This window comes from Rousettus aegyptiacus, unplaced genomic scaffold, assembly GCF_014176215.1.
Source record: "Rousettus aegyptiacus isolate mRouAeg1 unplaced genomic scaffold, mRouAeg1.p scaffold_m13_p_1, whole genome shotgun sequence".
NCBI classification, from domain to species: domain Eukaryota; kingdom Metazoa; phylum Chordata; class Mammalia; order Chiroptera; family Pteropodidae; genus Rousettus; species Rousettus aegyptiacus.
In genome coordinates, this window is record NW_023416284.1 from 180,905,253 (window position 1) to 180,933,164 (window position 27,912).

At 55.6% G+C, this 27,912-nt stretch overlaps 1 protein-coding gene across 2 annotated transcripts; it reads left to right on the forward strand.

Annotated features, from left to right (window-relative positions):
- The first annotated feature begins 138 nt into the window (after positions 1-138).
- LOC107514734 (solute carrier family 22 member 1) lies at positions 139-27,856 on the forward strand. Of its 2 annotated transcripts, XM_016152734.2 has the most exons (11): positions 148-1,369; positions 6,310-6,413; positions 7,949-8,103; positions 8,997-9,165; positions 10,353-10,467; positions 10,666-10,772; positions 13,572-13,786; positions 17,313-17,421; positions 24,203-24,315; positions 25,338-25,437; positions 27,518-27,856. In XM_016152734.2, the coding sequence occupies exons 1-11, from the start codon at positions 959-961 to the stop codon at positions 27,615-27,617; spliced, it is 1,698 nt and encodes a 565-aa protein (XP_016008220.2). In that variant the 5' UTR covers positions 148-958; the 3' UTR covers positions 27,618-27,856. The 2 variants fall into 2 exon arrangements, with proteins under 2 accessions (XP_016008221.2, XP_016008220.2); XM_016152735.2 differs by lacking the exons at positions 24,203-24,315; positions 25,338-25,437 and having other exon boundaries at positions 139-1,369.
- The last annotated feature ends 56 nt before the right edge of the window (positions 27,857-27,912 follow it).

The following is a 27,912-nucleotide window of genomic DNA, read 5'->3' on the forward strand; positions in this document are numbered from 1 at the left end:
TCCCCCCGTGGACCGTGAGCCGTTTGGAGTTCGGGACCGCTCTGTGTCCCAGGGCCTCGCACTGCCTGAGATGTACAGGAACTCGGCGAATATTTGTTGAGTCAACAAATCAGCCAGCACAGGAGCCCGTGAGCCAACGACAGCTTCACAGATTGAGAGGTCTTGCTGTGGAGCAGTTCAAGTTCAACGACAGCGTGAACTTGGACAGCTGTTGTTACCTCCCTGAGCCTCTGTTTTCCCGCCGTGCGGTGGGGACAGTTAGAGCGTCTGTGTCGAAGGCTGTCATGAGAAGGAATCAGGCGACACATGTTTGAGCCGCAAGCAGGTGCCTCGAAGAGGGGGCTGATGCTTTCGCCCCTGACGGTCTCCGGTTTACCTGGCCCACAGCGTTGGCCTGTGGTGGTTGTTCACGGTCCCCTTTTCCGTGACATCCTGGCCTTCAGACTCCTGAGAGGCAAACAGAACTGGTGTCTGGAAGGCAAACGCAGCGCTCGGCAGAGGCAAGCCCGGGAGCCGGCTGCACCCCTGAGCTGCGGGGTTCCACAGCCCCTGCTCTGGGCCTGGCCCTCGGTGGGCTGTCTTTGAGGCATCTGGATTGTAAAAGGCAGTATTCGAATAGATAGATCTCTGAATGAGGCTTAGAGATGGCTGTGCGTTGACGAGGCTGCCTCCGGCTCTCTCCTCTGCGAGCGAGCTCTAACTCAGGAAAGGCAGGACCCCAGCCTGGCGACCTGCTTCCTCCCCAAGCCAACAGTTTGGCAGCCACCATCCACCTTCCACCTGTGCCTGAAGCCAGCCCCACGGGGTAAAAGATTATTTCTAGTTGGTTGGCGTCCAGGTGTATCGTGCTTAGACAGCAACTTGATTTCAAAGCAGCAGAGAAACCCACAGGAAAGGCTGACCCTGGCCTCTGCAGCCACACGGGTCCGGTCAGAGCAGGGCGAGTGCTGGCCGCGTCATGCCCACCACAGACGACGTCCTGCAGCAGATCGGGGAGTTCGGCTGCTTCCAGAAGCTGGTCTTCCTGCCGCTGTGCCTGCTCTCGGCACTGTTCGCCCCGGTCTACGTGGGCATCGTGTTCCTGGCCTTCGCCCCGGACCACCGCTGCCTGAGCCCCGGCGTGGCCGAGCTGAGCCAGCGATGCGGCTGGAGCCTGGCGGAGGAGCTGAACTGGACCGTGCCGGGCCCGGGGCCGGTGGGCGACGCCTTCCCCCGCCGGTGCCGCCGCTACGAGGTGGACTGGAACCAGAGCGGCCTGGGCTGCGTGGACCCGCTGGCCGGCCTGGCCGCCAACGGGAGCCAGCTGCCCGTGGGCCCCTGTCAGCACGGCTGGGTGTACGACGCGCCCGGCTCCTCCATCGTGACCGAGGTGAGTGAGGCCCCGCGTTTCGGGGAACGTGTAGATTTCGGGGGCCCGGAGAAAATACGCAGCATCCTGCGAGGTTCCGTTTCACGTCAGGCAAGGGGGAGCCGGGTTAGTGCAGCGGACACTTCGCATGTGGCAGGCTCCACCCCGGAGACTCTGCACTCGTCCCCGTTTAATCCTTCACAGACTCCGAGTGTTAGAGCAGGAGACGCGGGGTCCGAGAGGCCCCTGCGAGCCCGACTGCAGTGGGCGTTTGGGCGCAGGTCTGTGGAGAGACAGGACGGGAGCTCTTCTCCTTGCTGCCCCCTCCTCAGGCTCTGCAGAATCCACCTGGGGTCCAGCTTCCTCACCACGGGACGTGTGGGTCCCTCTTCTCAGAAGCCATGAGCACCGGACAGCCGGGCGCTGGCTGCCGAGGTGCGGAAGATGCCAGCCGGTTCGGATCTGGGCCCCGGCTTAGCCGAGCGCCACCGAGCAGGCTGCTCGGCCTCTCCGAGCCTCTTTTCCTCACCAGCCAACCAGAGTGATAACGACCTGCCTTGGAGGGTCATGGGGTTCTTCTGAGTTCTGTGCAAGCGCTGACCCCACGCAAGCTGACCCCACTGGCAGCCCGGTCCCCGGCCCGTGGACTAGGGCCGCAGTGTGAAAGGGCCTGGCTTGGATAGCTCAGTGGGTCACATGAGCGTTTTGCTTTGAGGATTTTCTCATAAAAAGCCACGAAGGTTTTTTCCTTCACGGTTCCTTTGGAAAACGTTGCGCTGTGACAAGTGCGGGCACTTAGAAACAGGCCACGTGGTCAACGGGCTGCGTTAGCAACGCCTGATCTAGGCGAGGACACCGCTCCCCGAAGACACGAGGTGGCAGGGTCTCTGTCCACACGTCAGGGCCGCCGCCGGAGAATGCGCTTTGTCCCCTCTTCCTGCCTGACCAGGGCACCGTGCCTGGGCAGCGGGGGCAGAACAGCGGGTGTCCTCCCCTTTGCGAGGAGCCGGTGCTGGGGCGACCTGCTTTTGGTGCCGCCGCGTGAACACCTGGTGTCCGGGGCGCCCTCTAAAGACACATGACCAGGTGGATGACTCGCCGCCTGGCGACCCCAGACTGCCCAGCGTTCTTGCCGTGACTGTGAAGCAGCCCAGCGTGGGGCGGTCTCGTTTTCTGTGCTTGAGACATACTCTGTCTGCATGGCAGCTGTCCCCAGCCTTTGCGGCACCAGGGTCCGGTCCCCTTATGAGAATCTGATGCCTGAGGATCCGAGGCGGAGCTGAGGCGGTGATGCCGGTGCTGGGGGCGGCTGCAGACATAGATGAAGCTTTGCTCACTGGCCACTCACCTCCTGCTGTGCGGCCCGGTTCCGAACAGGCCACAGACCCTTTCTGGTCTGGTGGCCCAGGGGTCGAGGACCCCTGCCGTAGAGGGTCAGACGCAATCATCCATCTGTTCATTTAATAACCCTGCTCTTAGCGTGGCCTCTGCTGTAGCCCTGGGCGTGGAGCTGGGAGGGGGACAGGGAAGAAAGCTGTGAGGTTCCCCCCAGGAGTCTGCCGTCTCTGGGGGCGGGGGCAGGGCGAGAGTAAGGCCACCTGGGGGCGAATGCAGCGGGCCCAGGGGGCTCTGAGGAGGGCGTCTCAGCCGCTGAGCCGATCCCCGGCGTCACCGGAAGGAGGTAGCATTTGAACGGAGGCCTGGGTGGTGCGTTGAGCAGCAAGAAGAGGGGACCGGGCCGGGAGCAGGAGCCGGGAGCAACGACTTGTCAATCGATTGGATCCAGGGTCCTGGGCGGGGTGGGGCCGAATGTTGCCCCGGGCACACGCTACAATCTGCTGTTGCTCTGAAACGCGGATTCGGCTGGGCGCCCTGTTTATTTTATCACTATTGTTTTCTTTTGCTAAATCTGGCACGACCTCCTTGGGGCCAGACCAGGGAGTTTGGTCTGGTTCAGGCAGCGGCGCGGCGAGGCGACCCAGCCGGACCTCGGCAGTGGTCGGGACGCGGGGCGGCGGTGGGGTTGCGGGTTCCCCCCGAGGTGGGGAGAGTGTGAGCCCCGGGGAGCAACGTCGTTAGCCCACGCGGTTGTCCCGGGAACAGCGGCAGGAGCAGCGGACGGAGCAGGCGCAGGCCCGGCCCCGGCTGGGCAGACGGCGCTGCCTTGGGGTGGACGGAGCCACTGAGAACAAGGGCTGGGGCCCTGGACGGGGGCGGTTTGGGCAGGAGGAGGGGGCAGTCAGGTGCTGGCCTGGGGGTCATCAGCCACGGAGAAGGGGGACGGACGCGAAGGAACCGAAGTGGCTTTAGAACCGATCTGTGGACGCATAGCGGCTCCCAAGACTAAGCGTCGGCGAGGGTCCTGGATGCATCTCTGGCGAGTGAGAGCTCACGGCTGCTGGAGGCCGGGCACGGCTTCCCCTGGCGGGCGTGGGGCTCGGCCGAGGATGGTGAGAGATGGGGTCCCGGGGCCAGGAGGACAGGCGTGACCCCGGACGGCAGCAGCAGGCGCCCCTGGAACGCCCCCTGCTGAAGGCTTCCGCACCCGGCGCCTCCACGGCTCACCCCGAGCCGAGGCTCATCCCTGCGGGTTCGCCTTGGTTACTCATTTCCACAGAAAGAATCTTTAACTCAGCCTCGCCTTGGACGTTGGAACCTGCTGGAGGCTGATGATGAGGCAGCTTGTTTGACTACCCCCTCGGGGGCCGGGGCCAGGGTCGTGGCCCTGGGGAAGGAATGTGCTTGCCTGTTCCTGGCGCAGGCTCCCCCCCCAGCCCCAGCCCCACGCCAGGCTCGGGCGGACCTTGAGCCCGAGCCCCGGGTGACAATGCTGCTCAGGCCACCATTTCCACACCCACCTGATCCCGGGATCACGGGATCCCACCTGCGACCTGCCGAGACAGGGTCCGCGGGAATCTGTGTTCTCGCGGGGACTCTGGGTGGTTCTGGTGACTGACTGGGTGAGCTTTACAGACACGAGGCCCTGGCCCTGGTGAACCCCAGCAGGAGAGGTGACGGGGCCTGGGAGCTCCCCCCGTCTAGTGCTCCCCCTTTTGCACAGCCCCAGGCTTTCCCAGGTGTGCACACATGTGCCGGGGGCAGAGGTCAGGTGTGAGTTTGGGAGTGCAGGGGCCGTGGCGGGTTTGCAAGCCCCGTGGGGGGCTCCAGACGTGGCCCCTCGGCAGAGGCTGGGGCCGGGCCCTCGGCGGGAGGTGGTGTGAGCAGGGAAGGCCAGGTGCCCCTTTGTCCTGCTCTGCGAGTGCCCCGGCCTCTGCAGAGTCCAGGGGCAGGACGGACTCGGGACACTTCAGTTAGGGGACATCTAACAGATGCCGCCTGCAAAGATTAGAACGGAAGGCATTACACAGAGCCTGTGGTTTTAGCGACCTCTAGTGTGCACAGAGCATCACGTCGGGTGATGTGCGTGGAGGCTACAGAGAGACAGCTGGGCAGTTGGAGACGCAGCCCCTGGGGACAGCCAGATAAGGCGCAGCAGGGACCCGTCCCCTTGCGTGCTAATGGCAAGGCCCAGGGCAGGCAGGGGCAGCTCCTGGGAGAAGGCATGCTTCCAGCTGGATTTTACAGGGCATGAACTTCGGGGCTGGCAGAAAGAATGGGGGAGGCGAGAACATCTGCCCCCCAGAGCTGAACAGCTTTCGGGAGCAGACAGCGGGCTCTGGGTGTAGGACAGATAGTAGGACAGGCACGTGGTCAGTTTCTGCAAGTCAGGCGGCGACACTGAGTTTCGCCTCTATTTTATTTTAAAAAGCGCCCATGCCAAGGACGTAAGAGGTCAGTCGGATGGAACCCCAGGCTGAGCGCAGAACCCAGGGTGCTCGACCCCCGGGGCCGGGGCAAGGGCGGGACGCCAAGTGGCGACTCCAGAGATCTGAGGGTGGTTCGTGATCAAAACCCCGTTTGAAAAGTTGAATGGTTTATTAGTCACCCGGACCGTTTTCCCGTGATCTCTCCCCTCTGCGTTCGCAGTAGCTTTGTGAGGATGATGTGACAAGCTCAACATCCGCTTCAGACGGGGAAACCGAGGTGCCAAGCTGCAAAGTGGCTGCGTCGCAGACGCGCCCCGCGGGGGCCTCTGTCAGGGCGGGGACGTGAGTCCGCGGGGAGCAGGGCAGGCAGGGAGCAGGGGAGGGAGGGAAGCGTGTGTCGCCCGCGCGGGGCTGTAGGAATGGGGAACGGGGACGAGCGAGGGCTGGCTGTGCCCCTGCAGGCCGTCCGGTCTCCCCGTCCTCTCTGAGCTCTAACGAGGCGGTGGCCGTGCCTCCACGATCAGGCCTCCCGCCGTGCCCAGGCGGGCGGGCATCGCCCACGCTTGTGCCAGGCCCGTGGGACGCCCCTGAAACCCAAACGAAACGAAGCCTTCCCCGCACACCTCCCCCCCCGTCCCCCGTCCTCGGTCTCCCTGCCCTCGGCGGGTGGTCGCCCTGAGTCTCCCCGGCCCCCCCCCCTCGGTCCCGACCACACACCGCGTGCCGCGGCCACACGTGCCGCCCCCGAGAAGCCCGCCTTCTTGCCCCTGCATCTCTGCTCAGTTTTTCTCACGTCGCGGCTCACGGCTCCATCAGTCACGGCAGGATGTGCCTGATTATTGGCAGACTTTACACGATGAACTCTGCAATTCATAGGTACTTAATTAAAGGCTTCTGACCAATTCCGGAAAATGTTATATTTATTTTGCTACACTTCTGGTTTCGGAAGATTACTTTTCCTTATATATATATAAGGAAAATGCGTGTATTTGCCACGTTGTCTTTTGATGACAACAGTCTCTTCCATGTATCCATGGTGAGAGGCGAAGCTATGATACTGACTGAGGTTCACCGGAGATCTTCAACGAGTCCCGTGAAAGGGCGGTGGAGAGAGAATGGCAGGAAACCCCAGCGCGAGGCGGGGGCGGGAGGCGCAGCTCGGCTGACGCCCGTCTCGCGCTTGCGGCCCCGCAGTTCGACCTGGTGTGTGAGGACTCCTGGCGGGTGGACCTCTTGCAGTCGTGCATGAACATTGGCTTCTTCATCAGCTTCCTGGGGACCGGCTACATCGCGGACAGGTACGTGCAGGCCCGCGCCACGCCGCGCGGCCGATGCCCGGGGGTGGGCGGGACGCACGCGGATCGCACGGTTAGGGTAGGGGCCGAGGGAAAACGGGACGAGGCCGAGGTCCGCGCCGCGAGCAGGCGGGGAGCGGGGTGGGGCCGTCCTTTGAGCTGGGACAGAACGGGTTAGGGACAGAGCTGGTTGCGGCTCTGAGCCATCGGGAGTTCTGTCTTAGAAGTCTTAAAGTTGCAGGCGTGTTCCGAGTAGCCTGCGGGACATAGAGCGGAGCTGAAATGGGCGGACAGACAGACGAGCCGCTCTCAGAAGAGAGGTTTTGGCCGGAGTTACAGGCCTGGGGTTAGTTGCCTGTGACTGGTGTTTGAAGCTCTGCACCATATTTGAGATGGGCGAGAAGAAAGCATAGAGAGAAAGTTTGCAGAGGTTGGTAGGGCAGGAGGTTTGGAAGAAATGGCAGCAAGACAGAAGGACAGCTAGACGGCTAGAGCATGATGCGGCCGACGATGAGAGAGGAGCCTGGACTCGGGGAGGCGAGGGGACCGCGGGGCGCAGGCGGGGGCCGGGCCCGAGGGCAGCCAGTGGGGCGGCTTCCGTAGGAGACACAGAGCACCGGATGGAGGAGGTGGGAGCCGGCGCCGTCAGGGCTGGGCGTCAGGGCGAGGACACGTGGGCTTCCCGTGAGAAGTTTCTACGCTCGGCGAAGGACGAGGAGGTTTATTGGCCGGTGTGGGTGGCACGGGGAAGAGGCAGGACGTTTGAGGCGAGGAGATGTGGCCCAGACGAATGAAGTGCCAGGCTGGAGTCTCGAAAGGATTACGGGGAGAGAAGCAGAGGACCCGCTGGGCCAGGGGCCTGGGCGCGGGCGAGGTCATCGCGACAGTGCATGAATGAGCTGGTCCCTTGCTTCCTCCCTCCCTTTCCTCCCCTTCCTTCCTTCCCTCCCTCCCTCCCTCCCTCCCTCCCTCCCTTCCTTCCTTCCTTCCTGAGACTGGGATGAGCTACAAAAGATCGATCCATAAAGCATGATGCGGGGATGAAGTTTAGCAAATTATTTGCCCATTTCCTTCTTGAAAAAATGGAAAAAAGTTCTCAGGAGTTATGTCATTAGAACGGAATATTTTCCCAGAAAATCTTTGATGACCATTGATAAGACTATATGAAAAGCCTGGTTTCTGGGCCATGCTGTTAAATCCTGTTAATAATAGGACAATCTGGTAAATACATAGGTCCCGTGAGGAGACCAGCTGGGAGGGCCCCTGAGGGGGGCCACCGTCCTCGGCTGACATGCCGCATTGCCGAGAGCAACCAGGGTTCCTCTTTAGGGTGATTTAAATAACCTCAGAAGAGCCGCTGTTCGCTGAGGACGGGCGAGGCTGGGCTTTTGGGTGGGATGGGGGTATCCGACAGACCCCGGTCCCCCGGGAACGCAGGGACGTGCCTCTCCCCATCGGGACCCTTGCTCCCCATCTGCCCATCTGCCCTCGGATACTCAACCCCCCTGCCTCCCCGCCCTGTCTCCTTGCCTCTGAAGGTTCGGCCGCAAACTATGTCTCTTGGCCACGACCGTCATCAGCGCCGTCTCGGGCATCCTCGTGGCTGTCATGCCGGACTACACATCCGTGCTGCTCATCCGCCTGCTGCAGGGGGTGGTCAGCAAGGGCAGCTGGACAGCTGGTTACACCATGAGTAAGCACTGCCGCCCGGGGGCCCGTGGGTTTGACGGAGCCACAGAGTCAGGTAGCTGGGAAGAATGGGGCGGACCCACAAGAGTAGCCAATGTCGCCTCTGCAGGAGGGCCCCGCCCAGCGCCCCGAACTCACTCGCAGTCACCTTCCCTCAGCCGCACGGTCATCTGCTCGCGGTCCCCTCTGCCTGGGGCTGGCCACCCTGGTGACGTGCGCCTGGCTCCCTCACCTCCCCGACATCTTTTCCAGATTCCGTCCCCGGGGCCCACCCCACCGCTCTCTGAAAATCCGCAGCCCCTCCACCCCGACTCCCCCGAGTCTGCTGGCACCACGTACCTATTCGTGGCTCCGGCACACGTATCATGCCGACCGGGCATCTAATGTCCTCACTCGTGTGCGTTGTCTGGCACCTCTCATGGGAATGCGAGATCACAAGAGCAGAACTCTGCCCACTGAGGTCGCGAGGCAGCCCCAGCACCCAGAGCAGCCAGGTCCCTGGTAGGCACTCCGAGATATTTGTTAGGTGAACGAACGCTCCTGGGGTCATGAAGAATATTCTAGCTTGGTCTGGAGCTTACAGGAGGAAGGCTTGGCTGGGGAGAGCCACGGGGACTTAGAATGAGAACTCCGGAGGGCCAGTGAGGGGGCGAGGAAAGGGACAGTTGGAGAAGAGCGGAGGCGAAACAGCGTGCTGTCGTGGGGAGCCCGAGCCGAGTGGTGCCAGGTGGGACTTGAGCCTGGTCGTCACGTGGGAACAGGAGAAACGAAGGACCCACGGGAGAGGAGCCCGGGGAGCAGGCGGTGGGGGCTGGGCTGGGCTCGCGAGGAGGAGAGCAAGGGCTGGGGGGGTCCCCTTCAAGGAGCCCGGACAGCAACGTGTGTCTCCTGTTTCAGTCACAGAGGTCGTGGGCCTGGGCTACAGAAGAATCGTGGCGATCCTGTACCAGGCGGCCTTCTCGGTGGGGCTGGTGCTGCTCTGCGGGGTGGCCTACGCCCTCCCCGACTGGCGGAGGCTGCAGCTGGCCATGTCTCTGCCCATCCTCCTCCTCTCGATCTGCTTCTGGTACCACCCCTCCAGCTCCCGGAACCACGCCCAGTTAGACCGCGCGCTGACCCCCCACGGCCGGCGTGTGCCGCCCCCGTACCCCGCGGGGCTGTCCTAATACTGCAGCCTGGCCCTCAGTGCACACACACCCCTACCCTCAAGTGGAGCCTCTTCAAACCCACGTAGAGACAGGCGATGCCGCAAGGCGGACAAAAGTCCACCTGGCCACCTGGTGGCCATTTGAATGAATGAATGAATGGATGAATGAATGGATGGTTGAGTGAATGAAACATTCTCCGGGGAGTGTGCACATTCAGCCATCGCGAGTCAGAACCAGCTCGAATGAGCGCGGTTATTTTGATCAGCCGTGAGCGCTGAGGAATAAGCGACTAGACAGGTGCGTTTTTCCTGAGGGAACCGCGGGCCGCGGAGAGGGAGGCGGAGAGAGAGAGCTCGTCAGGGCGCCATTTGTCACCGTTCTGCTGGAGACGAGTCTTATCTGTGGGTGGCACTGAGTAGACCCGAGCTGCCCGGGTCTTAGCGTTGCACACTCACGTTCAGGAAGAGCCCCCCTTCTCCTTGTCAGTGAGAAACGAGGGGCTGTCCGGTGGGCGAGGACCCCCCGGCGGAGTCTGGACCGTCGGGCAGGGCGGGGCTGTGGCTCAGCGTTTTCAGAAGCCGTTAGGCCAGAGGTTCCCGAACCTTGAGCTGCAACATCTTCGCCCTGTTCGAAATATACAGCATGGGGTCCATCTGGTGATAAAAGAAAGCGAATACAGTTTACTCTGTTTTGGAGAGATTTTGAGACTTCTTTGACAGCCCTTGAACACATGGAGACATCCTGCCGTACCACAGGGGCGGGGCATCTATTATGTGTGAGAAATTTCCCAGGGGGACAGGCTGCCAGCTTCCAGGAGAGAAGGGGACCCCCGCCCCATGGAATGAAGGCTGCAGAGGCAAAGTTCCTGTTTGGCCCGTCAACTTGAGCAGGTGGCACTGAGCGCCCTAGCCCCTGCGTGGGCCTCTCGGGCCAGCGCACGGTGACCCCAGAGCCTTGTGCACCACCAGCTGCTTCAGCGGCCTTAAAAATTGCTGGCGGAGCGTGAGGAGGGTGGGCTGCCCCTGCACCAGCCTCGCTCCGCTCAGGGCTGAACCTCGGACACGCCGTGGGGAAAGCGCCACCTGCTGGTGATTCGTGTCCACAGGTATGTGCCTGAGTCTCCCCGCTGGCTGTTGTCACAGAAGAGGAACACTCAGGCGGTAAAGATACTAGACCGTATGGCCCGGAAGAATGGCAAGCCGCCTCCTGCTGACCTGAAGGTGACAGTCAGGTGTTGGCCGATGACTTAGAGGCCACCGGCGGGACTGCCTCGGGAGGTGGGAGGGCAGGGCGGGGTTCGGGGTAATGGGCACAGAGTGCAGCCACGGCCGTGGGGACCTCGAGGGGGCCCCGAGGGCTCTTCCCGCTCGCCCCGCTCACGGCAGCGTGGACGCCACGATGCTCTGACTCCCTTCTAGATGCTCTCTCTCAAAGAGGACGTCACCGAAAAGCTGAGCCCTTCGTTTTCCGACCTGTTCCGCTCGCCGCAGCTGAGAAAGCACACCTTCATCCTCATGTACCTGTGGTAGGGGCCCTCGCAGACGGAGCCGGCACGCGGCCCCGCCTGCGCGCACGCGCACACACGGGCGCACGCACGCACGGGCGCACGCACGCACGGGCACACGCACGCACGCACACACACACGCATGGGCACACGCGCGGGCACACGCACACATGCACACACGGGCACACGCACGCACACACGCACGCACGCACGGGCGCACGCACGCACGCACACACACGCACACACGCATGGGCACACGTGCGGGCACACGCACACATGCACGCACGGGCACACGCACGCACGCGCACACGGGCACGCACGCACGCACGCACGCACGGGCACAGGTCAAAGGCAGGGAAGGGGGGGCGGAGCGAGGAAGCACAGAAAAGGTTTTAAGGTGGTTTTCGAGCGGTTAAAGAGCTCTTGGGAAGCCGCCCCCATTTCTCCCTTGAGGACCGACTAAGGGGAGAAAGGCCTCGTTTTAGTGAGAGGGTCTGGCGCGCGAGAGGTCAGCAGTGACAGGGCGAGCTATGACGGGGTGTCCCCTCTCGTGCCGCATGGCTGGTCTTCTGGGAACAGCCAGGTGTTGACCCGGCGCCATGCGATTCCAGTGGCTCCTGGCTCTCTCGAGCGGAGTAGCCCGCCCTCCGTGTTGGAGCTTCGGAGACCCCGCCCGAGTGTCTACACGGTTGTCACCCACGGTTGTCACTCATGCACGCGTGCGGCTTAACCCATGTGCCCCTGAGCCCCCCACCCGGCTGCCTCGGCGGATGCTGGGTCAGTGTGCCAACATCGGGGCTTTGTCCTCAGCGCGAAGGTGGTTGCGGTTATGCCCCCCCTCCCCCGCCCCAACCCCTGGTCTCAGCAGCTGGACTCTGGGCCCCCAGGCACCCCATCGGCTGCTCTGGGCTGGCACACTTGTTTGCACGTCCACATAAGGCTTCATTGGAAGTAAGGGTCTGAACTAACAGGGCGGCTCCCGGCACACCGTAGACCCCCCCCCCAAAATACTTGCCGAGGGGCGAAGGGACAAGCACCGCTCCACAGACTCCGCCCCAGGCTCTGCAGAGGGAGGCTCGCCGCGCGCTCTCCCTGCCCACCAAGCACCCCCGAGGCTCCGTGCTGCCCCGAGTGCTGCGTGCAGCCGCACGGGGGCGGGCGGGCCGGGAGCCTCGGCACACACGCGGCTGCCTGGCGCGCTTCCCCCACCCCGGTGCTCGGTGCTCGGTGCCCGGTGCTCGGTGCTCCGTGCGGCAGCGTCGCGTCCCTCCCGTGCCCCTCCCGTGCACCCCCCACCCCACGCGGCTCCGCCCCCACGGCCCCTAACGCCGGCTTTTGGCTGTTTTCTCGCACCCCTCCACCCGCTCTTTTGGCAAATTTCGCTCGTTACTTGAAAATGTGTTCCGAGTCAGTCGCCTCGCCTGCGCCCCTAGCTCCCTGCTACAGGATCGTCATGTCCTGCCCGTGCTGCAGGAGGCGCTGAAACGCTCTCCCCCGCGGGCCGTCGGTTTCCTGTGTGCGCGCAGTTCACGGCTTCTGCCAGCAGGTGGCAGCCCTGCCCATGCGGTAACTGGCTTCGTTTGTTTCGGACAGGAAAATCTAGGCTCCGCATTCCTTTCTCCCAAAGCGATCTCTTTTGATCTCTTTATCGCCAGAGGTGACTGTTCTCTCTTAGCTGGCTAATGCCTGGAGGGGACCCTGGGCTGGTCTAGACTCGCTGAGTGTGCAGGAAGCTCCTTCCTTCTTGTTCTCTTGGCCCTTTTGTCTAGTTGGGAGTAATTGGGGACCAGAAACGAAAGGATCCCAACGCTGCTCTGGGCGCAGCTTTATAAAACCAGGGCGTTTATTAGTGAGAAACATCAGCCGAGAGAGCTCGGTTTTGGCAATTCGCGCGCTGGGAGAAGACACTAATTTCTTATCAACCAAAGTTTCTTCTCACAGCACAAGTACCAATATAATCATAAAATGTGTCCAGCCTCCCCCGCCCCCCCCCAAATAATATAATCTTCCCAAAGGTGTCCCACGAGAGTCTCTAAACTTTCTCTTGAGTGAGAGCAACGTCGCCGGGTCCCATCAGTCTGCACACCATGTTCCAAAACATGGTTCTTCTTTCCCGGGGCACAGATGGAGGGCCGTACAGCCAGGTGTGGGGTGGAGGAGGCTCAGCCAGCAGCGCCCGGTCCATTAGGGAGCAGCAGGCGGAGGTGGGGAGGCCGGGCCGGGGTCTCTGCTTCCTTTCGTTCTGGATTCTTAATCTTGGACAGACGGCAGTCATGAGAACGGTGAACGCTCGTCTTTACCGAGCGCTCACTATGTGCCAGGAGCTATACTCAGGACAAACCAACGTGGTGGGTGCCGTTATCGTCCCATTCGCAGATGAGGGGCTCGAGGCACAGAGAGGTCGGTTGCCTTACTAGAAGTCACACAGCAGCCGCAGCTGTCTGGTTCCTGAACCTGCTTGCTTGCTGCTGCCTTCTGCTCGTCCCCCCGGGGGCCTGTCGGAGCCTCGGATGGGGTGTGGGGTGCTCAGCGCAGGCCCCGGCACCCACTGCACAGCGAGCCGCAGCAGCGATCATTTGCGATCTCTGGGAAACGTGGGCACGTACCGTGAGTCACACTCTCACATAAATCACGACAGGAAAAGCCTGTCTAGGACACCTTTTCTGGGTTTTATTCGCCTCTTCTCCTATGGCGTTAGGACAGTTAGGACAGTGGCATGTGTGACCCTCCAGCTCACAGGGCCCCTCACGCTCCCGGCCCGGGCTGCGCCTCCCTCCCCGTCGCCAGGGCTGGCCTCTGACCCGGCTTCTCTCCGCTCAGGTTCTCCTGCTCCGTGGTCTACCAAGGCCTCATCATGCACCTGGGCGCCACCGGCGGGCACCTCTATCTGGATTTCTTATACTCCTCTCTCATGGAATTTCCGGCGGCCTTTGTCATCCTTGTCACCATTGACCGCTTCGGCCGCCTGTACCCGTTGGCCGTGTCGTATCTGGCGGCGGGGGTGGCCTGCTTAGCCATGATTTTCATTCCACACGGTGAGTGGTCCTCGTTCATCCCGTTCCGGGAAACTGGCGTGTGGGAACAGCGTTCTTGCCGTTCGATAAGCTCCCGGAACAAGAACAGTGACAAGGGCCGTGAGCTTCCCCCACAGCCGTTATGTTTCGGTTTTAAGTTGAGGCATAAGGTGCGCACGATGAACAGGTTACAAGGGCACAAGCCGCTTACATTTGGGTAAATGGTTACGTGCGTGCTGTGTGTAGCTGGGTACCACCACCTAGATGAAGACGCAGAGTTTCTGGCCCCTCGAAGGATGCCCTCCTGCCCTGTCGCGGTCGATCGTCGCCACCGCGCCAATATCACCGCGGCCCCGACCTCTGCCGCCACAGATGCGCGTGACTGTTCTTGAACTCCGCGTGCCGGGAGCCGCACCGGACACACGCTGCGTGCCGCCTGCATCCTTCGCTCATGCCTACGTCTGCACGGGGGCCCCCACGCCGCCATGCGAGGGCTCGGTACTCTCCGTCCGCGTGCGGCAGGCCTGGATGCCGCTCCCTGTCCGTTCCCCCGCGGAGGGACCCCTCGCGGTTCCCCGGCGCTGCCTAGTGGGATCAGAGCCGCAGCGAAGGTCCCAGCCGATGCCATCCCTCGCGGCGCGCGTCCGTGGGCGTGGCGGGCTGAGGGGCGGCGCGGGGTCAGCTCCAAGGCGACACGGCCAGATAGCGCTCCAAAACGTCCCTGTCCTCACCCGTGCGCGCTCTTGCTCGTCTTCCTAATCCGCGATTCTTACACGCCAAGATGAGCCGAGACAGAGTCACTTTAGTCAGTGTTATTTTGAGGACGTCAGCTGGCTCTCTCATTTGTTACTTTTGGAAATGTTAACTGAACACGAAGGCGGATCTGCTATTTTCCCAGTTATTACAGCTCGTGTTCTGCCCTGGTGGGTTTATTGAGTCATCTCGACAGACTTTTGGGCAGGGTACCGTGGGAAACGTCCCGTAAAATCTGCACCGATGCTTCCCGACGGGGTCGCCTCCTGATAAACCCATCGTAGGTCGCAAATGACATAAGTGGAAAATACGTTGAATACACCTAACCTGCCGAACATCATAGCTTAGCCTAGTCCACCTCGAACATGCACAGGGCTCGTTACCCCAAAAAAACGCTGGCCACGCATGGGCTGCAGAGTATCGGTGTTCAGGGCCGTGAGGGGGCGGCTGCCTCCGTTCGGCATCGTGAGCGGGTGTTGCCCTGTGCATCACGAGCCTGGGGGAGAGATGCTCAAAGCGTGGCTTCTACTGGACACGTTGCTGTCACACCATCGTAAAGCTGAAAAATTGCAAGTCGAACCATCGCGAATCGAGGACCGTCCGTATTTTCAAGACCCGGGTCGTTCGGATGAGGCTGGAAGTAAAAAGACGCAGAGGGAGAGAAGTGTCAGCGACCTCCCCTGCTCCCCGCCTCGCGTGGGGAGGGCACTCAGAGGGCGGGGGAAGGGCGGCGGCCCCCGAAACTGGTTTTACCCATTTTTCTCGCCCTCGGCCCCTTTTCTGGGATCCCGGCAAGGCGTAATGAACGGGCAGTTTTTTGTTTGTTTGTTTGTTTGTTTTTGTCGTGTTATTTTATCCCATTCCCCCCATTATTAAGACAAGACAAAATCATAGAAACAACCTCCTACTTGTAATTCTAGATAGCATACGATAAAAAGGATTTGCCTACTTTTAATCAAGTAGAATCAACGTGAATCTTTTAATTATCTGTCTTTAAATTTAAAAAAAAACTATACTTACCTTCAGCTGTTGGAAAATATTATTTGACAACTTCGGGTGACCGAATAATTTTTTTTTTTTCTTTAAAATAAGGTGAAAAGGAATCAAGTATCTAAGGCAAGTGTTTTTTAAATAACAGCACCGAGTGCCAACAAGGAGCCTGAGGCCTGAGACTTCAATTGTCAGCTGGTCAAAGCTCAGGGCCCTCCCCGCAGCTCCTGCCTTCTCCACTTGCCTCCTCTTGGTCCTTGTCACATTAGGTGATAAGCATTCATTCCTCCCTCCTGGACATATTTCGAGCACCTTCCATGTGGCCAGCAGGTATCAGGGCCCTAGGAGGTCACAGAGCTTACACTCTAGAGGGAAAGCGAGCAGGGGGAAGAGTGGCGGGCAGTGGATTCTTCGTGCAGAGGTCGAGGGCGGCCTTAGGAGACCTGCGTGAAGGGGGAGGAGCCCTGTGAACATCTGGGGAACAGCGAGGGTGAGGAGGGACCCAGAGGAGGGAGAGCTGGGTGCTCGAGGAGCCGTGGGAAGCCCGTGACGAGATGCGGGTGAGCAGAGGTGAGACGGTAGGAGTGAGCAGGGGACAGCCCGCCCCCGGTTTCATCACTGGCGGCTTTGTGCAGGGAAGTGAGGCGGCCTGACTGCAGCTCTGAACGTCCCTCTGGCTGCTGTAGAGAGTGGCTTGAGGCCGCGCATGTACCGAGGAGCATCCTGCTGAACGTGAGACCCCAGCACTGTGAGCAAGGCCCTCTCTTCAGGTCTCCTGTCTTTACCTCGTGGAGGCTGGGGGTCTGGCGTGTAGTCCTTAAGTTGCTTTGGGCTCCCGGCAGGCGGAGAGCGGCAGGAGGCTGAGAGAGGCGGTGATGGACCCAGCAGGCACACTCCTTCTCAGGCCGCCGTGTGCTCTCTCCTCGGAGCCTCACACCGGCTGAGTGCCATGAAGCATGTCCTCCATTGGTAGCTGGTGTTTGGGGACAAGGATCAAGACGATGTAATATCGGTGACCTCAGGGACTTAGTGGGTGAGCTGGCATGTCGCAGGAGCCACTGGCATTTTAGTGTTTGGGGTGATCCAGGTGAAGTGGATGGCATGCCCGATGCTTCGATCGGTCCCCAGTAAGGAGGCAGCTTCCTGGATCTTCGGTCATTAGGCCCCCATGGCGGCTGGCTAGGATGAGACAGGTTTTGCCTCCCTAATACGCACGATCTGGGACTATTATAAAAGATGTTTTGGCTAGAAAATGTGTTTGGGAGCGAACACTAGCTTGAGGGTTAGAAATCTGATCCATCGGCGCCTGCTGCCTGAGGGGATCGTGTTCGTTGAGGACCAGCTACGTTTCCGGCACTGCGCCCCCATCCACTCTGCTGCACAATAATTAGAAAGCCCGCTCTAATGGGGTGCCCACGTGGACACTGGACATCATTACCTCTAAATCTCGCAGCCACCTATAAGCTGGGTACGCGTATTCCCGTTTTGCGGCGGAGGAAACTGAGGCACGAAGCAGCCAAGAGCCTGCCCAAGTCACGCAGCTGACTTCAGCAGAGCCGAGATTCAAACAGCACGTCCCCCCCCTCGCACCCCCGCACAATGGGGCCTCCCCCCGGGTGTCATCGTCAAGTCCTGAAATCTCTCGGGACTCAGTGTTCTTATCCAGAAACGAAGGGTTGGGTAAGACACACCTGCCGGCCCCTCTGGCTCTCAGCGCTGGCTTCCTCACGCGGCTCCTCGCGGGAGGTGCCTCCGTGGGCACAGCCCCCACTCGCATTTCACACCCTCTGCATTTCCCCTCCAGATCTCTACTGGTTAAGCACCACAGTAGCTTGCATTGGCCGGATGGGAATCACCGCCGCGTTCCAGATGGTGTGCCTGGTGAACACTGAGCTCTACCCTACATTTGTCAGGTGAGTGCCCCGTGGTGGCGTGGGTGGTGGCCGCTGAGAGAGCCGTGAGCCAGCCAGGCCAGCGAGGACCAGCGTTTGCAAGACAGCTCCTCAAGGCGCCTCCGAAGGCTGATCTGTTTGGACATTGAGATGGGGACTTGGGGTTCAAAGAGAAGGTCAACAGCTCATGACAGAGAGAATGTGAAATGGTAAGGCTGGGGGGACTCGGGGTCACGCTGAGCTCTGTGCAGAGGGCAGCGCAAGAGAAGAAGTGTCTGGTACAGGGGAGAGAGCCCTAGGCAGGGAGCTGGTTGTGCAAACCTCGGCACCACGTAGGTGTGTAAACTCGGCAGCTCCACTGACACCTCTGGACGTGACCCGCTTAACCGGCCGTTCGCGTTTGTGTAATGATGCGAGGTGTTTCCGGGCCTGCGATGCAGGCTGGCCCTTGAAATCATTGTCGTCCTCATTTGACACATGAGGAAGCTCAGGCTCAGAAAGAAGAGACCTGCCAAGGGCCGCACAGCTAGAGAGTGGCCTCGAAGCTGGCACTTTCCCTGAGACACAACGGGACTTCTTTGGAACCTGACTGACAGCCCCAGAAGACTCATGGCGTAGAGTCAGGTTTATTGAGATAGAATTTTCTTGGAGCAAATTCACTCTAAAATGCACTGTTTGATGAGTTTCGGTTACATATATTCATTTAGCCGGCACCACCATCAGCATGGAGACGTCCAGACCCTCCACGCCCTCCTTGGGCTCCTTTGCCGCCGGCCTCCCCCCGTGCCCGCCTCGGGTACCTGTCCACACTCATCTGATTGCTCGCCCAATGGTTGTACCTTTTCCAAACCGCTACGTCAATGAAATGATGCGGCACGTGGCCCCTTACGTTTGGCCTCTTTCACATAGCACCACGGGACCCAGCCGTGCTGGTGTGTGTATCGGCGGTGCGTTCCTTCTCGTTGTCAAGTAGAGCCCCCAGCGTGGGGTGACCTGTTGTGATTTGTTTATTCACTTACCAGTTTGTGGACATCTGGGCTGTTTCCGCTTTGGGTATGATTACAATACAGCTGCTAAGAAGCATTCACATGCGGGTCTTGGCGCAGACGTACATTTTCATTTCTCTTTGTTAAAAATTTAGGAGTGTGTATTTCCATGTATGTGAAACTGTCAAAATCTTTCCCTAAGTGGCTGCACCATTTTGTATGGCCCCAGACATGTGTGAGAGGTCCAGCTGCTCTACGTCCTCACAGGCTCTTGGTATTGCCATGTTTTTTGTTTTTGTTTTTTAAATTTTAGGTCATTCTTGGAGGTGGTGGTATTATTATGACTTTAATTTACATCTTCCTAACCACTAATAATATCGAGTGCCTTCGCACGCACTTATTGCCATCTGTATTTAGAAAACTTAGTTTAAATGAAGATTATGTAACTCCTTTATTTAAACTTAATTCCGACCTTTGATAGAATTCGGCATATTTCCTTAAACTCGCCTTTTCCTCTGAGATGTCTTCTAGTTCCCCAGTCTCCGCCTCCCGCTCAGCGATCCGATCCACTCGCGAAGCCAAAAGACACAAAGACCGAGACGCTTCGCTCTTGCGTCCTTCCTGTCCGTCCTTCTGCTGAAAGGCCCCGTCTCATACCCTCATTTGTAAAAGGTTGCTTGGACCGAGTACAAAGAAATGGAGGCAAATCAGCAAGAAAAGCTTCTGCGTTTGGCAGTTCTGAGCTCAGAGTGTAAAATAGCTGGGCAGAACAACCCCATTGTCATGGCCACGGGACTCGGGGACAGACACAATGCAAAGTGTCCAAGGTGCCGCGTGGCTGGTCCTGTGGGGAAGAAGACCAAGCAACTTGTCTTCGAGGAGCCCGGGACCCTTCGTGCAGAGCCTGCTGCGTGAAGATTCTCACAAATGGAAGGAAAACCAGATGCTCAGAAACAACTTCAAACGTGACTCAAGTTCCGGCATTGTCCACCAATGGAATCAAATCTAAATTGTTAAAAGAAGGATGGTCTCCATTACTTTATTACTTGGAAGCACTTGAACCATTTTGACCCAATTCCTAATCGCAGGGGACTTCGGAGCGGAACAGCTGGCTTCTCTGTCCGCGCTACGTGTTGCCAAGGACATTCTTTTGGCATCGATATGCGCTGCCTTGTACTGAAAATTGCCTTTTTATTTTTACCGCCTCACTATGCTATGAGCACCTTGCAAACAGGAACTACGTCATCATTTTAAAGCTGAACTAACTAGTCACTGAGTGCTTCTAGATGGACCAAGTGAATGAAGTATCACGGATCTGTGAATTTCAAAGAAGAGACCTAGTTCTCTACTTCTTCTAGCTTCTGTGAATTTAACAACAACAACAAATTTTTTTTTTAAGACTTATTTTTTTAAAAGAGTAAAAAGTAATGGTGTCTCTTCTCTCTCCTCTTGGAAATCACACTAAAGCTGTTAGAAAAATGAGAAGATAAAGAAACCTTGCAAGTGTCCTCTGTGGAACTGGGATGACCCTGGAAGACAGTAGGTGTGAGGAAGGGCTGCCTAATGCCGTGCGGGCCGAGCGGGCCCGGAAGCGCCCAGGGAAGCGCACCTGTGGCAGCCAATTTAGACAAGGCCGGCAGTTTTCCACAGTAGGAAACATGTAGCCCACGGCCCCGTGTTTGGAGCAACAGGAGGGAAGCGGCGCTTAGAGGTGTTTGCTTCCTTCCCCAGACGGTGTGTGGTTGGCAGGAAAGCGGGGAGGGCAAGGCCGTGAAGAGACATTCAGGAAATTCCCAGAGAGCATGGCGGAAGATACCCAATGTGAGAAGGGGTTCCGTACGGTCAGCCCTGCAGATTGGGGATCGGCGAGGCCAAAGCACCTCATCACACACCACCCTGGTCGAAAAGAGAATTTCTACTAGCCTAGAACATGGCCCGGCCCTTCCTCACAAATCCTTCTGAAATCACTGCCACAGGAGGAAATCACGGTATTAAAAGATGAATAATAAACAAAAAAGTTACTTGCCCCAGAACTATACAAATATATCGTGAGGAAAAAAGGGAGGAAGGAACAGGAAAAGAAAATTGCAAATTAAGAATACTCATCAAAAAATATTGTCACAAAGCAGATGTAAAGGGTAAAATATTTTTAGGAATATCGTACTATAACTAAATGTAAAATGTTAAGGAATCACTCATCTTTATAAAATACAAGTTTAAAGCAGAGATAATTATTGGGAGAATATTGTGGCAAGACAATAGAAGAAGTTTTTAAAAGTGAGAAGATTTCTTGACTTGATTATAAAGCAAAACCTAAGTATTTGCTGCATAGTTGAAGTGCAAATTTTTTTTTTTCAGAAAGATTGAGAAGAAAAAGATATACAAATGCTCAGTAGGTAAATGCAAACTAAAATATTGCAAGAGCCACACCTTCTTATCAGATAAAATTGAATTATGGCAAAAATGTATTTAACAAGAAAAGGAAGTCCCTAAATAATGTTAAAGAAGGAATCTATGATAGTCTCATAGGGGAATTTTATAAAACATTTAATTAATAAAAAACTCAAAAGATATTGTTTTAGAACAGAAGAAAAGAAAATTTTTCCAAAAATTTGTTTATAAAGCTATCATAACATTGGTGTCCAAGAACACCAAAGATAAAGAGAACAAGGAAACTACAGATAAATATTTTAGAAATTGATTATACATCCAAAATAATATTAAACAGAACAGTGGATCACATTAAAATAATATTACATCTAAGATGGCTACTCTGGAAGTACAAAGATAGCTCAAAATTAGAAAATCTAATATTATAATTCATGCTCATAAATTAAAAGAGAAAAATTGTGCTATTATCTTCACAGATAGAAAAAAGCATTCGATAAAATTTGCCTTTTCTTATTTTTAAAATCTCTCAAATGTGGATAGATAATTTTACATGTAATTCCCTCAATATACTTTTTCAAGATAAGAACTATAGCACTGAAAACTGATAAATCAGGTAAATTATGAATATATTTAAAGGTACAGTGGCAAACACTAAGGGATGTATAACCAACCAAGATGAGGTCGCAGGAGAAGGGACTGGGAAGGAAACGGGAATGTATTAATTTTATAATTACTTATTGTAGGAATAAGAAATTACACAAATAGATGTAGTGGAAGAAGCTTAAAGACCCCAAAGGAGGAAACTTTTCCTGATTTGTCGTTCCTAATTAACCATGTTTTCAAAACGAAGTTCATGATTTTTTTATAGGATGCCAAATTATCTGGCACCAAACAAGGTAAAACCTACAGTATCTGGCACCCGATAAAAAATTATCCAGGCATGAAGAAAAAAAAAGAGAACCTATATTGAGGAGAAAAATAAATCCATCTAAACGAACCCAGAAATGACGCAGATGATGACAGAATTAGACCAAAACGGTAAAGCAGTTTTTATGCCTACGTCCTGTATGTTCAAGAACCTGCAGAAAGATCAACTGTGTTAAGTAGAAGCATAGAAGATATTTTCTTACTGTCCCAAAGTAGACTTCTAGAGGTGAAAACTATAATATCTGAGATGAAAAATACACCAGATGAGTTAGCAGCAATTAAATGTTATGGAAGAAGGTGCTAATAAACTTGAAGACATCAATGGAAACTATTCAAAATGAAATTCCGAGTAAATCCTCACGCTGTGGGAAACCTCCAGTACATGTTATTGAAATCTGCAGGGAAGAGTAGAAAGGGTAAACATGGAGACGAAAAAAATATTTGAAAAATGAGTGACCAAAACTTTTTCAAATTTAATAGGTACTATCCATTCACAGACCTAAGAATCTCGATAAATTCCAATAACAACAACAAAAAAAATTGAGAAAAGCACATCATAAAAATCTTAAAAAGCAATCATAGAACAAAGACATCACAACGGGAACAAAAATGAGAACAGCAGATTTCTCCCTGGAAACGAGGCAAACGAGAAGACAGTAGAGCAACATCTATAAAGTACTGAAAGGGAAAAAAACCAACCGACCTAGAATTCTCAGCCCGGCAAAAATATCTTTCAAAAATGGATGGAAAATAAAGACTTTCTGAGGCGTACAAAAGATGAAAGAATTCATCACCAGCAGCCCCTGCACGACGAGACGCGTTAGTCTTTCAGAGAGCAGAAAAATGATGTCAGATAGAAATCTGGGTCTACACACCAAAAAATGAAAAGCATTGACCGTGGTAACTACATGGGTAACTAAAACTATTTATTTATTTTTGGTTATTTACTTTACAAGATAATAAACTGTTAAAAGAAGAGATTGGCAAGTAATAAGCTGGATAATAATGATGTTTTAGGCTTTGTGGGCCATATACAGTCTTTGTTGCATACTTTTTTTTTTTTTTTAAACTCTTTACGTAAGAATCATTCTTAAGTCAAAGGCCGTGATGATGCTAGGTTTGGCTGTAGTTTGCTGACCTCTGATTGAAAGCAGAAGTAACAATGTGTTGCAAGATTAAAAATCTAGGTAGAAGTCAAGTCATGCGCCACTGGCAGAGAAGTGCGTGTGTTCTTGCAAGGCTCATGTACGATCCATGAAGTCTAGAATATCAGTGGAAGGCAGGCTGTGCTCAAAGATGAGTGCCGTGAACCCTGAAGCAAAACTAAAAAAAAAAATAACGGTTTTAGCTGTAAAGCCAACAAAGGAGATCAAAAAGCATCGCTTAAAATACTTAATTCATAAGAAGGCGGAAAAAGAGGAACAGGGTCACAAGGGACAGACGAAACGAAAAGAAAACAAATAACGAGATGATAGACTGAAATGCCATCCCAGTGATAATCGTACAAAATTTCACCGCCCTACACACCCCAGTTAAAAGGTAGAGATTGTCGTCTCGGACAAAAAGTGTGACCCAACTGTACTCTGTCTATGAGAAACTCACCTGCAGCGGTAGTTTAAAAGTACAAGAATGAGAAACGTTGTTATAAATTGAGGTGGTGTAAGAATGAAAGAATGCAAAAAAAAAAAAAAAATTCATGCCAACACTAATCAAAAGAAGTCCTGAGCGTCCGTATTTATATAAGACAGTAGATTTCAGAGCGAAGACTCTTACCAAGAATGAAGAGGGTCATTTCAAGTGGTTTATGTGTCCTCTCTAGCTTTCTTTGTCCTCCATTTCTTAATTGCGCTCTCTACTCTTCCCTACATATCCATGTAAAAAAAAAAAAAAATCTACTCACACGATCCATTTTTCAACACTCCAAACACCAACTGGGTGTCCTGTAATTCAGTTCCGAGTGAGTCCAGACCCTGTGGCCTAAGGGATCAGTCCCACACGACTGTCCCCACTTCAGATGCCAGTAGCAGGTCCCAGATTGTCCACCGGTTCTTTTGACCACCTGGCTATAAATCAGGATTCCTCAAGTTCAGTAATTTGCTGTAATGACTCACAGAACTCGGGAAAAACTCGTACTTACATTGATTGATTTATTATAAAGGATGTAATGAAAGATATAGATGAACAGCGGACGGAGAGGTACATGGGTGGAGTCTAGGAGGGTCCTGAGCACAGGAGCTTGTCCCTGTGGAGTCGAGGTGTGCCAGCCTCTGCATGTATAGATGTAGCCACCAACCCGGAAGCTCTCTGAAACTCACAGTGTGCATGCTCGATTAAATTGTGGGAGGTTTGGTGATGGACTTGGTCTCCAGCCCGCTCCCCTCCCTGGAGGTCGGCGGGGGGGGGGGGGCGGGGATGTGGGCATTGTGTTTGCTCGAGGATAAGATTCACACTGGGAATCACAGAAACGTCATCTTTTTTTGTTGTCTGGATTTCACCAGGAACCTTGGGGTGATGATGTGCTCCTCGATGTCTGACTTCGGTGGGATCATCACCCCCTTCCTGGTCTTCAGGCTGATAGAGGTTTGGGAAGCCTTGCCCCTCATTTTGTTTGGTAAGACTCCACGGGACATTGATTATCCCTTCTTCCGGGCCCAGCACGAGCACTCAATAAGTACCTGATGAGTAAATGATACCCCCCGCCGAGTTTACAGCATGCTCATCTGCTGTCTCCTGGCTCACTGTCTTGCTACATGGGAAGGGAAAGATCAGGTGTCGTTCCTGGGCCAGAGATTTATCGACATCCTATGGCTCCGGAGTCCAACAATGCATCCTACAGGGAGCATCCGAGACGCCTTCCGACGTAGCCTCCTGCTTTCTTTTAAGACTGAGTCCCCGCTCTTGAGCATTCATCATGCAGAGATCTAAATTATCGCCCCCTTCTGCTTCCCAATCTTAACAACTGAGCAGACACAAGGAGACGAATGGAATCGCAGTTTCGTGCCGGCTTTGTTACTGTCGAGGATGGATTACAGAAGGAGGAGGGGACTTCCTTCCCCAACCCCAAACCCGGACCTGGGGACCTCCGAGGCCCTACGTGCCCACTTAGTGGAAGGCAAAATGGCTGGTCACGTGCCGAGAGCTCTCGCCTGGGGACCAGGCCAATCCACGAGGGAGGGGGAGGAAGGGAGAGGGGGAGACAGAAGGAGAGAGGAGGGGAGAAGGGAAGAGGGAAGAGAGGGAAGAGGGAAGGAAGGAAACGGAAGTGCGTGCCAGAGAGGCCGGCATATTTGCAGCTCCCTATCACGCATATGTATAATAAGATAAAGAAACTAGTCCGAACGGCATTTCATGTTGTTCCTGAGGTGCCCGAATCGACAAATCCCCTCACATTTAGCATCGGCTACTGCAGAACTTCATACTCACACGGAAGTAAGGTAAAGGCACCCCCCCTCCCCCACTCTGGCATTCCCCCATCGTTCCACCGCTTTAGGTTTCTAGGTGTTCCCGACTTCTCTTTGAACGGTGTTCCTTCACACGCGCGTCACGTAGGCATGTCGTAGGGAGCTGTCACCATGCCCGGACACGGTATCGGCTGCGTTCTCACGGCTCCTGTGAATTCTCTCTCCTCCGAAGTGGTGTTGAGCCTGGCGGCCGGGGGAATGACACTGCTCCTTCCGGAGACCAAGGGGGTGGCTTTGCCAGAGACCATCGAGGACGCGGAGAAGATCCAGAGGTGAGGCCTGCGGTACCCAGGGCCCCGGGCCCGCGTCAGGCCTGTCCCCAACACCACCAGCACTTGCTACGGCTCCTGCCCTAAGGGTGTAGGAGAGCTGTGCGGATAGCTGCATGTCCGTTTTATTACTGCAGCGCTGATAGATAAACATAACGCAGCAGCTATCGACTTTCTAAGGAAGGAACGGGAAGCAGGGACGTGCATCTTGGGGTGACAGTCCACTGGTCTAACCTGCAGGGCGGGGCGCGATTTGCCTGTGATGCTGGCCGAACACCGAGGCCCCCTAGCTCGCCCAAGAGCTAATGTCTCTCAGCTGAGAACTATTTTTAAATCCATCTTCTGTCCTGTTAGCAATTGTTGGTTCAGGTTCCTTAGCGACTCTCTTTACGAGGAGGAAAGGCTTAAAACTTTTGTTCTCGTGACAGGGACAAGCGCTTTAATGGACTCTCAGATTCTCCTCTTAGAGCAATAAGGAAGGAAAGGAGAGAGTGTGCTTGGTGTGGCGACCTCTCGGGCCCTCTCCCAGCTGGGTGCTGTGGATTCCGTGGAAAGGACACATGTCCCTATGAAGTGCAGAGGATGGTCTGTGGCGTCAGGAATCCGAGGTGGCCATCCGCTTGGCCCTGTGGCTTTGGGGATGCCATAGAACCCTGCAGAAGCTTCACGCCCTTGCCTGAAGAATGAGCATGATGACACTTAATTTAGAAAGTCGCTGTAAACATTTGATGACATAAAGTAGGTGACAGTGACTGGGCCGTTGCCTGGCACATAGCGGGTTCTCCCCATTCTTCTTGCAGGTTGTGTGATTTTCTCAGTGGTTCTCAAACCTGCGTGTGCGGAAGAATCATGGAGGGAGCTTATTAAATGCAGACACCTGGATGTCCTGGGCTTTTGACACAGCAAGTGAATGGCAGGACCCAGAAATCTGCTTTTAATGAGCTCTGCCGACGACGCCTGTTGGGGCGCTCTATGAACCTCGCTTTCAGAAATTCTGCCTTTCTCAGTACTGATAAGGGACAAACACCCTGTGTTAACTCTAATCACGTTTTGCAGTTGCTGACTATATGCTTCTTTTCGGTGCCAAGTGGTAGGAATATAGAGCTAACGTTGATTAAGTGATTTTAAAATGCTGCATTATTTGCTACCAGGCACTTACTCTGTCATCTTTTAAGACGTTTTGTTCGTACCTTCGCTCCACACTCCGCACCCTCGCCGTCCTGCCAGGGGAGGCCCGCGGTCCTCCTCCGAGCCCCACCCCCCTGCATGTCCGCAGGTTTTGATGTACTCTCGCATTTCACAATAATCGCTTACTTCATCATCTGCCTTCTCCACCACACTGACTTCATACCTGGGAGCCACGGTCCATCGGCAGAGAGAGCGTTTCCATCACCCCTTCTTCCCTGCTCCCCAGGGGCAAGTGTCAGGGGGCGGGGGTCACAGTAGCCTCGGCTAAGCTTTCTGGAGCTGTGCGCTGGGCTCGCCGTAAACCTCGTGCAGCCTCGCCTGATCCTCTCGGCGCACGGGGGGCGGCTGCTAAGCCACCATGCCCCTTCTACGCACGAGGGACGTGACGACAGGCGCCCGACGTCCCGGGTTCAGCGCGGCGTGCGGGCTCCCACGCAGCGAAGTTAGGCAGCATCCTGTACTTCCGGGGCCAGCAAACTCGTTCTGCTAAGGGCCGGGCGGTCACTCTTTCAGGCTTTTGGGGGCCGCCGCTCGACTCGACGGCATGGACGCAGCCATAGACGCTGCGCAAACGGGTAGGCGAGGCGAGGTTCCGGCACGGCTTTATTTACTGACGTTTCATCTGATTTCCCGGTGTCAAGAAATCACATTTTCGTTTCGGTTTTCGACAACCATTCGAAAATGTGAAAAACCACTCCTAGCTCACAGGCCACGCAGACGCAGGCTGCTGGCCAGAGCCGGCCCGACGCCCTTTCTCCTCCGTCGTCACTGGCTCTGCTCGGTCTCCCTTTCGACTCGGGACTTAGGCCCCCGTACGACTCTGAAACGGTTTCTCAGTCGAGACGTCGACCGTGTGCTTATCGTACGTTTCATTTTTTATTTCTGGCTCCTGCAGGAAAGCAAAGCCCAAAGAAAACAAGATCTTCCAGGTGCAGACGTCCGAGCTGCAGGCTCTAGAGAGGGAGACGTCTCTGGGGTCCAAGGAGCAGGGATGACGTCGCGGGTTCTCGTGCTCCGCGGCCCTCGCGTTCCCGGGCTCCTCCCTGTGTTTCCTGCCCCCGGGTCGACGCCGGTCCTGCGGAACCCCGTGTGCTTCGCTTTGCTCGCTTTCTTTTAAATCTTCCAAAGACCCGGCTGTCTTTCTAATGAGAGCCATTGGTGGTTGCCGGGCCCTTAGTTATTATCTAAATCATTTCAAAGACCTAATAAAATGTAAAGACCGCTATAAATAAAATATTCTTGAAAATATTTGTGATTCCGCTCGTGGCCGAGGCTGCCTCTGACACTACC